At 42.8% G+C, this 13,705-nt stretch overlaps 1 protein-coding gene across 1 annotated transcript in view; it reads left to right on the forward strand.

Annotated features, from left to right (window-relative positions):
- pdzd8 (PDZ domain containing 8) overlaps positions 1 to 13,705 on the forward strand; it is an 80,931-nt gene that overhangs the window by 27,505 nt on the left and 39,721 nt on the right. The window contains exon 2 of the mRNA XM_045211604.1: positions 2,323 to 2,451. Coding sequence (XP_045067539.1) covers positions 2,323 to 2,451 — 129 coding nt within the window. The remainder of the gene's footprint in view (positions 1 to 2,322; positions 2,452 to 13,705) is intronic.

The raw sequence follows: 13,705 nt of genomic DNA on the forward strand, positions 1-13,705 counted from the left end.
GAGTTCCAAACCGCCTCTGGAAGCAACGTCAGCACAATAACTGTTCGTCGGGAGCTTCATGAAATGGATTTCCATGGCCGAGCAGCTGCACACAAGGCTAAAATCACCATGCGCAATGCCAAGCGTTGGCTGGAGTGGTGTAAGACGCTCTGGATAAGAGCGTCTGCTAAATGACTTAAATGTAAATGTAATTGTAAATCTCATCGCCATTGGACTCTGGAGCAGTGGAAACGTGTTCTCTGGAGTGATGAATCACGCTTCACCATCTGGCAGTCCGACGGACGAATCTGGGTTTGGCCGATGCCAGGAGAACGCTACCTGCCCGAATGCGTAGTGCCAACTGTAAAGTTTGGTGGAGGAGGAATAATGGTCTGGGGCTATTTTTCATGGTTCGGGCTAGGCCCCTTAGTTCCAGTGAAGGGAAATCTTAGTGGTACAGCATACAATGACATTCTATATGATTCTTTGCTTCCAACTTTGTGGCAACAGTTTGGGGAAGGCCCTTTCCTGTTTCAGCATGACAATGCCCCCGTGCACAAAGAGAGGTCCATACAGAAATGGTTTGTCGACATCGGTGTGGAAGAACTTGACTGGCCTGCACAGAGCCCTGACCTCAACCCCATCGAACACTTTTGGGATGAATTGGAACGCCGACTGTGAGTCCCCGCAGCAATGTTCCAACATCTAGTAGAAAGCCTTCCCAGAAGAGTGGAGGCTGTTCTAGCATCAAATGGTGGAACAACTCTATATTAATGCCCATAATTTTGGAATGAGATGAGCAGGTGTCCACATACTTTTGGCAATGCAGTGCATACTTCCATACATTTTTCCGACTGGTACCGGAGTAGCACATACTTTTGGTCAAGCAGAGTATCAAAAACAAGTGTCATTTATGTTTACAATTCCCTTATCCAAACGGATTACTCATTTACCTAGCTCTTATCAATAGCTCTTATCAAGTTGTAAATTACAGTTAATGGGGAATGTTATTTCTATCTAAAAAAGAAAGTAGATGCTTTTTCCACATGGAACTGGTAGGTTCGCTAGACCTTATTCATGGTTTTATCCCACGTAAAGGTGGTAGAATTATTAGGGAATTAATTCAAGGTCAGAATACACCGTATTTGTAGACACACCCAAAACTAATAGCAGGTGAATAGCACGCTATTCAGAATATGCAGAGGAAAGTGTATAAAAAGGGAATTGCGTTCCATTTACATGGCTTAACTGGGGTTGTAACCGGGCCCTTAGAGACTTACCCAGAAAGACTCACAGCTGCATTCGCTGCCGAAGGTGCTTCTGCAAAGCATTGACTCGGGTGTGAATACTTACGTAAGTGATATTTCAGAATTTCATTTTCAGTAATTTGCAGGCATTTCTAAATCATATTTTCAGTTTGTCATTGTGTGTAGATGGGTAAGAGAAAAATATCGATTTAATCCATTTTGAATTCAGGCTGTAACACAACAAAATGTGGAATAAGTAAAGTGGTATGCATACTTTCTAAAAGCACCATCTCTTCTCCATCTCTCCCCCACGTTTCCTCTCATCTCACCACAACTCAGGGGACGTTGATTTGTTGAGACAGGGTGTGTATATTCCGTGTTATGTTGTGTTTTTCTATGTTTAGTTCTAGATCGTTTAGATCTATGTTGGCCAGGGTGGTTCCCAATCAGAGGCAGCTGTAGCTCGTTGTCTCTGATTGGGGACAATACTTAGGCAGCCTGTTGGCACCAGTTAGTTTGTGGGATCTTGTTCTGTATAGGTTTGTTTTGTGTAACCTTAAGACTTCACGTATCGTTTGTTTGTTGTTTTGTCGTGTTCAGTACTTAAATAAATATGTACGCTTATCACGCTGCGCCTTGGTTCGACCAGTCATTAAACGATCGTGACAAACCGGTTCTGTGTCTGTTAAACTATTGCTGTGGGCTAACAGCAGATCATCATCTGAAACATAGACATTAGCGAGTTAGCACCGGATGTCCTCAGGGCTTTGCTTCTCAACTTCTCCAACAGCATGGTGGTTAGAAAAGCAGAACTCAGCAGAAGTGTTTTAAGCAATGCTTACTCGCTGAATCAACTTGCTGAAACAGTAGTGTTTGTGTTTGGGATTTGAGGGAAGTGATCACAAGTTCTCTGTTAGTTTTTTTCCTGTAATGGAAAAGGCATAGGCCTATGCTTAGATTGTCAAACGCTGCTTAAATCTGACTTTTGCTTTGATTTAGGCCCTAAGTATGTTAACACTGAAATCACTAGCAATAAACAACAAATGGACAACCATTTTCTAATTGAATCATTGTCTATTATTTGTGTTTTTTACAGATACAAACCCTTTTTCCCGTTCCAAGTGCAACCTCCCATCGGATCTTCCGCCTGCGACTTGGACCTCTCCGTTCAGGACACAGGATTGGTGGAGGGCCGGCTTAGGGTCACCCTTGTTGAATGTAGCAGGTAGGATGTCTCATTCCCTGTTTACAGTGGGGAAAAAAAGTATTTAGTCAGCCACCAATTGTGCAAGTTCTCCCACTTAAAAAGATGAGAGAGGCCTGTAATTTTCATCATAGGTACACGTCAACTATGACAGACAAAATGAGAAAAAAAATATCCAGAAAATCACATTGTAGGATTTTTAATGAATTTATTTGCAAATTATGGTGGAAAATAAGTATTTGGTCAATAACAAAAGTTTCTCAATACTTTGTTATATACCCTTTGTTGGCAATGACACAGGTCAAACGTTTTCTGTAAGTCTTCACAAGGTTTTCACACACTGTTGCTGGTATTTTGGCCCATTCCTCCATGCAGATCTCCTCTAGAGCAGTGATGTTTTGGGGCTGTCGCTGGGCAACACGGACTTTCAACTCCCTCCAAAGATTTTCTATGGGGTTGAGATCTGGAGACTGGCTAGGCCACTCCAGGACCTTGAAATGCTTCTTACGAAGCCACTCCATCGTTGCCCGGGCGGTGTGTTTGGGATCATTGTCATGCTGAAAGACCCAGCCACGTTTCATCTTCAATGCCCTTGCTGATGGAAGGAGGTTTTCACTCAGAATCTCACGATACATGGCCCCATTCATTCTTTCCTTTACACGAATCAGTCGTCCTGGTCCCTTTGCAGAAAAACAGCCCCAAAGCATGATGTTTCCACCCCCATGCTTCACAGTAGGTATGGTGTTCTTTGGATGCAACTCAGCATTCTTTGTCCTCCAAACACGACGAGTTGAGTTTTTACCAAAAAGTTATATTTTGGTTTCATCTGACCAGATGACATTCTCCCAATCCTCTTCTGGATCATCCAAATGCACTCTAGCAAACTTCAGACGGGCCTGGACATGTACTGGCTTAAGCAGGGGGACACGTCTGGCACTGCAGGATTTGAGTCCCTGGCGGCGTAGTGTGTTACTGATGGTAGGCTTTGTTACTTTGGTCCCAGCTCTCTGCAGGTCATTCACTAGGTCCCCCCGTGTGGTTCTGGGATTTTTGCTCACCGTTCTTGTGATCATTTTGACCCCACAGGGTGAGATCTTGCGTGGAGCCCCAGATCAAGGGAGATTATCAGTGGTCTTGTATGTCTTCCATTTCCTGGTGCAGGTCTACAATTTTGTTTCTGGTGTCCTTTGACAGCTCTTTGGTCTTGGCCATAGTGGAGTTTGGAGTGTGACTGTTTGAGGTTGTGGACAGGTGTCTTTTATACTGATAACAAGTTCAAACAGGTGCCATTAATACAGGTAACGAGTGGAGGACAGAGGAGCCTCTTAAAGAAGAAGTTACAGGTCTGTGAGAGCCAGAAATGTTGCTTGTTTGTAGGTGACCAAATACTTATTTTCCACCATAATTTGCAAATAAATTCATAAAAAATCCTACAATGGGATTTTCTGGAAAGAAAATTCTCATTTTGTCTGTCATAGTTGACGTGCACCTATGATGAAAATTACAGGCCTCTCATCTTTTTAAGTGGGAGAACTTGCACAATTGGTGGCTGACTAAATACTTTTTTTCCCCACTGTACATCGTGACGCGTTTCATTAAGTGTAGTGTTTGTAACGCAAGATGGAAGAGACCCTGTCTCTCGTCAGTGATAGCATTTATTTTGGGAGATTGCAAAAAGATTACCTTTTTATTCAATACAGGATAAATATATTGTTTAAGGTGATAATAAAACATGTTTTGTTTAGTTACTTTTTCTTCAACTTGTTTCTTTAACTTTATAGCAAGTCAAGCTAGCTTGCGCTGCAGCTAGCTAGCTAGGCTAGGTTGAAGATACCATTGTAGTCACCTTATAATTATCATCAAAAACAAACGTCATTACCATCAAAGTAAACTTAAACGGGAAGCAACAGTCATATAATATAATTGGCTCACAGCCAATGCGTATTATTTAATATTACTATTAAATTACTACTCACTTATAGGAATGGGTAATTATTTACAAGTTGCTAGCTATCCCATAAAGCCCTCAATATTTTAATCTTCTGTGGTTTGGCAACTTTCTGTTCTTCGACGGACTCTGGCTGGACTGAAGACGACGCAAAGTTTGAACATTTTAAAAGTATGTGGCGTCTGTCTCACAACGCAGCCTTCAACCACAAGGGGGAGTGCTTATGGGTAATATGAACAAGGATTCATTCTTGGTAACACGGGGGAGGGGGGGTATTTCCCAATGCATCACAGCAATACTCTGTTTTATCAGAGATTATATACTGTAAGAGAATATAATTATACACACACTGAGCCAACCCTTCCCATGTTACATGTAGTGTTACTTTACAGAACACAGTGTTACGGTCCTGAGAGGCCTATTGCGACTAAGAGCAGTCTGCAGTCTCCACAGCTTTTCTGCCCAGGGATACAATGTATTGTGTGTAACTTATACAGTTGCTGCCAATTACAGTGGCTTGCGAAAGTATTCACCCCCCTTGGCATTATTCCTATTTTGTTGCCTTACAACCTGGAATTAAAATTGATTTTTTGGGGGGTTTGTATCATTTGATTTACACAACATGCCTACAACTTTGAAGATGCAAAATATTTTTTTCTTGTGAAACAAACAAGAAATAAGACAAAGAAACTGAACTTGAGCGTGCATAACTATTCACCCCCCCAAAGTCAATACTTTGTAGAGCCACCTTTTGCAGCAATTACAGCTGCAAGTCTCTTGAGGTATGTCTCTATAAGCTTGGCACATCCAGACACTGGGATTTTTGCCCATTCTTCAAGGCAAAACTGCTCCAGCTCCTTCAAGTTGGATGGGTTCCGATGGTGTACATCAATCTTTAAGTCATACCACAGATTCTCAATTGGATTGAGGTCTGGCCTTTGACTAGGCCATTCCAAGACATTTAAATGTTTCCCCTTAAACCACTTGAGTGTTGCTTTAGCAGTATGATTAGGGTCATTGTCCTGCTGGAAGGTGAACCTCCGTCCCAGTCTCAAATCTCTGGAAGAGTGAAACGGGTTTCCCTCAAGAATTTCCCTATATTTAGCGCCATCCATCATTCCTTAAATTCTGACCAGTTTCCCAGTCCCTGCTGATGAAAAACATCCCCACAGCATGATGCTGCCACCACCATGCTTCACTGTGGGGATGGTGTTCTCAGGGTGATGAGGTGTTGGGTTTGCGCCAGACATAGCATTTTCCTTGATGGCCAAAAAGCTAAATTTTAGTCTCATCTGACCAGAGTACCTTCTTCCATATGTTTGGGGAGTCTCCCACATGCCTTTTGGCGAACACGAGTTTGCTTATTTTTTTCTTTAAGCAATGGCTTTTTTCTAGCCACTCTTCCGTAAAGCCCAGCTCTGTGGAGTGTGCGGCTTAAAGTGGTCCTATGGACAGATGCTCCAATCTCCGCTGTGGAGCTTTGCAGCTCCTTTAGGGTTATCTTTGGTCTCTTTGTTGCTTCTCTGATTAATGCCCTCCTTGCCTGGTCCGTGAGTTTTGGTGGGCAGCCCTCTTTTGGCAGGTTTGTTGTGGTGCCATATTCTTTCAATTTTTTAAATAATGGATTTAATGGTGCTCTGTGGGATGTTTTAAAGTTTCGGATATTTTTTTATAACCCAACCCTGATATGTACTTCTCCACAACTTTGTCCCTAACCTGTTTGGAGAGCTCCTTGGTCTTCATGGTGCCGCTTGCTTGGTGGTGCCCCTTGCTTAGTGGTGTTGCAGACGCTGGGGCCTTTCAGAACAGGTGTGTGTGTATATATATAATGAGATCATGTGACAGATCATGTGACACTTAGATTGCACACAGGTGGACTTTATTTAACTTATTATGGGACTTCTGAAGGTAATTGGTTGCACCAGATCTTATTTAGGTGCTTCATAGCAAAGGGGGTGAATACATATGCACACACCACTTTTCCGTTATTTATTTTTTCACTTCACCAATTTGGACTATTTTATGTGTGTCCATTACATGAAATCCAAATAAAAATCCATTTAAATTACAGGTTGTAATGCAACAAAATAGGAAAAACGCCAAGGGGGATGAATACTTTTGCAAGGCACCATTGACACCATTGCACTTTTCATAAATAATTACAAATTTCTTCTAGAATATCTTGAAATTGAAAAACTTTTTGTCTCCACACCTTATTGGATTTTCAACAATGCAGAACTAATTTTATTTTTGGAAACTTAAGTAAAACATTTGAATTTAGAGAAATTTTGACATGGCATGGCCATAATTGGTGACACCCAAGAGCTAGTACTTGGTTGCACAACGTTTGGCCAAGATAACTGCAGACAAACACTTTTTGTAGCCATCAATTGGCTTGCTGCACCTTTCTACTGGCAATTTGGGCCACTCTTCAGCAGCAAACTGCTGTAATTCTTCAATGTTTGAGTGGTGGCCTCCACCAACTGCTGTTTTCAGATCTCGCCATAGGTTTTGGATGTGATTCAGATCTGGACTCTTCGCTGGCCACTCCAGAACAGTCCAGCGTTTCTTCTTGAACCATTCCTGGGTGGTTTTTGATGCGTGTTTGGGGCCTTGTCCTGCTGGAAGACACACAATCTTCAATGGAAACCCAGTTTTTGGACACCTTGATAATCTGCTGATTTCATGATGCGTTGCGCACGTTCAAGGCCCCTAGTACCAGTGGCAGCAAAGCAACCCCAGCATTATCAAACCTCACCATGTTTGATTGTAGGGAAGGCATTCTTCTCATTGAATGCTTCAATTTGTTGTCGGTAAACACAGCGCTGATCTGTATTGCCAAAGAGCTATACATTTTTTTCAATGGTCCACAGAACATTTCCCCCAGGAGTTAAGCTTGTTTGGGTGGGTTTTTGAGACTTTCAATCAGGCTTTTTTGTGTCTCCTTCAGTAATGGGGTCTTCCTATGTTTACCAACGACCACATGAAGCATTCAAAGAAAATAATACCCTCCCTAAAATCGAACATGGGAGGTTTGATAATTTTACATTTACATTTTAGTCATTTAGCAGACCCTCTTATCCAGAGCGACTTAGTTAGTGAGTGCATACATTTATTTTTATTTTTTTCATGCTGGCCCCCCGTGGGAATCGAACCCACAACCCTGGCGTTGCAAACGCCATGCTCTACCAACTGAGCTACATCCCTGCCAGCCATTCCCTCCCCTACCCTGGGCCAATTGTGCGCCGCTTCATGGGTCTCCCGTTCGCAGCCGGCTACAACAGAGCCTGGATTCGAACCAGGATCTCTAGTGGCACAGCTAGCACTGCGATGCAGTACCTTAGACCACTGCGCCACTCGGGAGGTTATGCTGTGGGGTTGCTAAGCTGCCTCTGGTACTGGGGGCCATGAACATGTGCAAGACATCATGAAATCAGCAAATTATCAAGGTGTTTTGGAGTGCAATGTTCAACCTTCTGTCCAAAAACTGGATCTCTGTTGGAGGTTGTGGGTTTTCCAGCAGGACAACAACCCCAAACACACATCAAAAGCACCTTGAAATGGTTCAAGAACAAGCCCTGGCGTTGCCAGCGAAGAGTCCAGATCTGAATCACATTTATAACCTATGGTGAGAGCTGAAAACAACAGTTGGAGGGCACCCCTCAAACATTGATGAATTAGTGCAGTTTGCTGCTGAAAAGTGTGCCAAATTGCCAGTAGAAAGTTGCAGCAAGCTCATTGATGGCTTCAGGAAATGGCTCTGCAACCAATAAGTAACTTCAGGGTGGCAATACTTTTGTTCAAGCCATTTGTCTTTATTTTCTAAATGAAAATTGTAAACTTAAGTTAACATAATTAAAATGTGTTCTGCAATGTTGAAAATCCAATAACAAGGTGTGGAGACCGACCATCTGTTTATCTTTACATTTAAACTTATTTTAGAAGAAAAATTGAATTATTTAATTTAAGTGCAAGGGTGCCAACATATTTGGTCACAACTGTATATACATTTATGTTCAGCACTCTTTATGTAGCATCATGAGGTAGACCACCTACTGTGTGTATTCCAGCCTGGTTTGAGCCACTTGGCAGGTTAGACTTAATCTTATGGTGAAACCCACTTTTATTATATTACATCGGCGTTAATCTCTCGTGGACAGACGCACATAGCATAACTGGTATTGTAGCGTCTGTCAACAGACTGTGGAATGCGATGATTAACGAGGAACTTTGGCCCGGGGCGCAGATTTTTCATCACTGATCATTTGGACAAATCACGATTTTGCTGGTGTTCGCATCTTTTGAATTTCGGAAAGGGAGGGGACATTTGGCACATGGACTTGCCCTAACTTGCAAAGAGAGTGGGGTGGAGCTACCGCTCTGTGTCTGCTCCTCGTTGTAGTATATTTTCTAACACGTCTCCCCCAGAATTTAATCAAGCATCTGACTCAATTACGCAACATTTATTTATTGGTTTCCGAGATTACATCTGCGTTAAAAGGCGCTAAAACAGTCTGGACGATATCTAGACCTTGCATTTTTCACCAGTATATGTGCTAGGTGTCCAAGCCTGTTCTTGATTAAGGCTCAATGCCTTTTATTCTCTGGCCACACCCATGAAGGAAATGCATCACTAATGAACTTAACCAGCAAGGCTATACATTTACCAGGTAATTTAGTTACCTCCTGCTCAAAGTAACCTAATCAATTTGGGCGACAATGCCTAGCACAGTTAAAAAGCAGCCCCTTTGTCTTGGGGTAGGTCATGTATCTCTTCTCTAGTCTCCCCTTCCTCCCTAAAAACCACCCACTTCTCCTCTGGGCCAATGACAATTTAAACATGTCAGCTCTGGGCCTGAGCAGTGTCTCCTCCACCCTGTCCTGACGGCGGTGTAAGCCCGTGTTGTGTTGCTTGGGTCTAGTGGCCGCAGACTGTAGGACATCCAGAAAAGCTCCTCATTAATAATACACAGTCCCTGCCCATTATGAGGCCAGGCCCAAGCTATGGCTGGCTGGCTAGCACTCCTATCCTTACAGCTGCTGCAAATGGATACCCTCTTACCTCACTGGGCCAGCCAGACACGTCTGACAATGACACCCATCCACTTCAACTTACACAGGCTCTACCGTGCCTAATATTGGGTTTATCTCTGTAGGATTCCATTGGGATGGAGACAAATGGAACTGAACTGCGTGAAGGTCTTCGTTGTTTTGAATAGGCATAACAGGTTGTTGATATTCAGAGGAATATCATTATATTCTAAATGGACCTGAAATGAACAGTGAATTGGTTCAGATGAATATTTTATTTTATACATTTACGTCATTTAGCAGACGCTCTTATCCAGAGCGACTTTATTGCAACAAGATCATTTTAAACTGCCTGTCATGTTGTTTATTTGTATGTTCTCCTCTTAGTTTTGATTGGTTACTTTCTGTCTGTTGGTTACTGCCAACTGACAGTGAAACACCTCTTAAAATGTAATGATAGCATGCTTGCTTTCTCTTGCCTACCATGCATCCAACATATACTGTGTATATATAATACATTAATAGAAATAATGAGTGTGTTTTGGTAACTGATTTAAAGCCAGGCCCTGGGTAGACAGAAGAAGTGTGTCCTAAGTTTAAGTGGCCAGATTTGACCTCAATTTCGAAAGGAGTTTGAAGAAATTCTAATCAGTCAGCAGTGATTGGCAGGATTAGGTTGTCAAGTCTGTGAAAAATGTGCTGTCTGTCACCAGCAGATGGAGACATAGTCAGCATATTGTTAATCCAGAATCCAGTATATCATCCGCACATCCAGTATCCTGTATACAGATAGAGCTTGTTGTATGCAGTAATTGGGGACCCAATTGAGTCAATGGGACAAGTGCATGTCCAGTGGTGTAATTGAGGCAAATAAAAATGGTTACTACCGTTTCTTTGTTTGCTTTTTTAGACACTTGTCAGTTGTATTTTTATGACCTTAAAATTAAGTAAAAAAACATTTTTTGAAACTATCAATATCAAATTTACATATACTGTATATTGTAGAAAGTAATCCTGCAATATAAATAGGTAAACACTTCAAATGCACAGGTACTACTGCTTTACTACAGTATTTAATTATTTTCTGGTGTATTTTCATCACTTCACAAGGGGGCAGCAATAGCCTTGACAGTGTTTGCTTCAGTATCCATGTAACCATTGGTCAGGGGTCTCTGATGCATCCTAGTAGCACCTGAAAACACTTGTCCCAGCCCAAAGGATTTGGTTTGTCTACAGTGGCATCAAGGTCATTCAAGTGTGTACAGTGCCTTCGGAAAGTATTCAGACCCCTTGACTTTTTCCACATGTTGTTACGTTATAGCCTTATTGAAAAATGTATTAAATTGTTTTTCCACCTCATCAATTTTTTATTGTATTTATTTTTATTTTACCTTTATTTAACTAGGCAAGTCAGTTAAGAACAAATTCTTATTTACAATGACGGCCTACACCGGCCAAACCCGGATGACGCTGAGCCAATTGTGCGCCGCCCTATGTGACTCCCAATCACGGCCGCTTGTGATACAGCCTGGAATCGAACCAGGGGGTCTGTAGTGACTCCTCAAGCACTGAGATGCAGTGCCTTAGACCGCTGCGCCAATCGGGAGCCCAACACACAATACCCCAAAATGACAAAGCAAAAATAGGTTTTTAGAAATTTTTGCAAATGTATTACAAATAAAAAACGGAAATATCCGATTTACATAAGAATTCAGACCCTTTAATCTGTACTTTGTTGAAGCACCTTTGGCAGCGATTACAGCATCAAGTCTTCTTGGGTATGACGCTACAAGCTTGGCACACCTGTATTTGGGGAGTTTCTCCCATTCTTCTCTGCAGATCCTCTCAAGCTCTGTCAGGTTGGATGGGGAGCGTTGCTGCACAGCTATGTTCAGGTCTCTCCAGAGATGTTCGATGGGGTTCAAGTCCGGGCTCTGGCTGGGCCACTCAAGGACATTCAGAGACTTGTCCCGAAGCCACTCCTGCATTGTCTTGGCTGTGTGCTTAGGGTCGTTGTCCTGTTGGAAGGTGAACCTTCACCCCAGTCTGAGGTCTTGAGCACTCTGGAGCAGGTTTTCATCAAGGATCTCTCTGTACTATGCTCCGTTCATCTTTCCCTCGATCCTGACTAGTCTCCCAGTCCCTGCCGCTGAAAAACATCCCCACAGCATGATGATGCCACCACCATGCTTCACCGTAGGGATGGTGCCAGGTTTCTTCCAGATGTGGAGTGGCGCAGTGGTCTAAGGCACTGCATCGCAGTGCTAGCTGTGCCACTAGAGATCCTGGTTTGAGTCCAGGCTCTGTCGCAGCCGGCCGCAACCGGGAGGCCCATGGGCGGCGCACAATTGGTCCAGTGTCGTCCAAGGTACGGGAGGCTTTGGCCGGCAGGGATGTGGGTTGGTTTCCCACGGGGGGCCAGTAAAAAAATTATAATAAAAAAAAAATAGTAATAATAATAAACGTATGCATTCACTAACTGTAAGTCGCTCTGGATAAGAGCGTCTGCTAAATGACTAAAATGTAAAAAAATGTAAATGTGACGCTTGGCATTCAGGCCAAATAATTAAATATTGGTTTCATCAGACCAGATAATCTTTTTTCTCATGGTCTGAGAGTCTTTAGGTGCCTTTTGGCAAACTCCAAGCGGGCTTTCATGTGCCTTTTACTGAGGAGTGGCTTCCGTCTGGCCACTCTACAATAAACGCCTGATTTGGTGGAGTGCTGCAGAGATGGTTGTCCTTCTGGAAGTTTCTCTCATCTCCACAGATGAACTCTAGAACTCTGTCAGAGTGACCATCGGGTTCTTGGTCACCTCCCTGACCAAGGCCCTTCTCCCCCGATTGCTCAGTTTGGCCGGGCGGACAGCTCTAGGAAGAGCCTTAGTGGTTCCAAACTTCTTCCATTTAAGAATGATGGAGGCCACTGTGTTCTTGGGGACCTTCAATGCTGCAGAAATGTTTTGGTACGCTTCCCCAGATCTGTGCCTCGACACAATCCTGTCTCGGAGCTCTACGGACAATTCCTTCGACCTCATGGCTTGGTTTCTGCTCAGGCATGCACTGTCAACTGTGGGACCTTATTTAGACAGGTGTGTGCCTTTCCATGTCCAATCAATTGAATTGACCACAGGTGGACTCCAATCAAGTTGTAGAAACATCTCAAGGATGATCAATGGAAACAGGATGCACCTGAGCTCAATTTCGAGTCTCATAGCAAAGGGTCTGAATACTTACAATACCAGTCAAAAGTTTGGACACACCTATTCACCATTTTCCTCAGCATTCTACACATAATACCCCATAATGACAGAGCAAAAACAGTTTTTTTTAGATATTATAGCAAATGTATTAACAATAAACAGAAATACCTTATTTACATACACTGCCAGTCAAAAGTTTGGACACACCTACTCATTCAAGGGTTTTTCTTTATTTTTACTATTTTCTACATTGTAGAATACTATTGAAGAGATCAAAACTATGAAATAACACATATGGAATCATGTAGTAACCAAAAAAAGTGTTAAACAAATCAAAATGTATTTTATATTTGAGATTCTTCAAATAGCCACCCTTTGCCTTGATGACAGCTTTGCACACTCTTGGCATTCTCTCAACCAGCTTCACCTGGAATGCTTTTCCAACAGTCTTGAAGGAGTTCCCACATATGGTGAGCACTTGTTGGCTGCTTTTCCTTCACTCTGCCGTCGGACTCATCCCAAACCATCTCAATTGGGTATTTACTCCTTCTTGGTAAAATAAATAAATAAATCACAGACAGTGTCACCAGCAAAGCACCCCACACCATAATGCCGCCTCCTCCATGCTTTATGGTGGGAACTACACATGAGGAGATCATCCGTTCACCCACACCGCGTCTCACAAAGACACAGCGGTTGGAACCAAACATTTCAAATTTGGACGAATTTCCACCGGTCGAATGTCCATTGCTCGTGTTTCTTGGCCCAAGCAGGTCTTTTCTTATTATTGGTGTCCTTTAGTAGTGGTTTCTTTGCAGAAATTCGACCATGAAGGCCTGATTCAAACAGTCCCCTCTGAACAGTTGATGTTTAGATGTGGCTGTGACTTGAACTCTGTGAAGCATTTATTTGGGCTGCAATCTGAGGTGCAGTTAACTCTAATGAACTTATCCTCTGCAGCAGAGGTAACTCTGGGTCTTCCTTTCCTGTGGCGGTCCTCATGAGAGCCCGTTTCATCATAGCGCTTAATGGTTTTTGCGACTGCACTTAAAGAAACTTTAAAAGTTCTTGAAATGTTCCGTATTGACTGACCT

Source organism: Coregonus clupeaformis, chromosome 37 (genome assembly GCF_020615455.1).
Source record: "Coregonus clupeaformis isolate EN_2021a chromosome 37, ASM2061545v1, whole genome shotgun sequence".
Taxonomy (NCBI): Eukaryota; Metazoa; Chordata; class Actinopteri; order Salmoniformes; family Salmonidae; genus Coregonus; species Coregonus clupeaformis.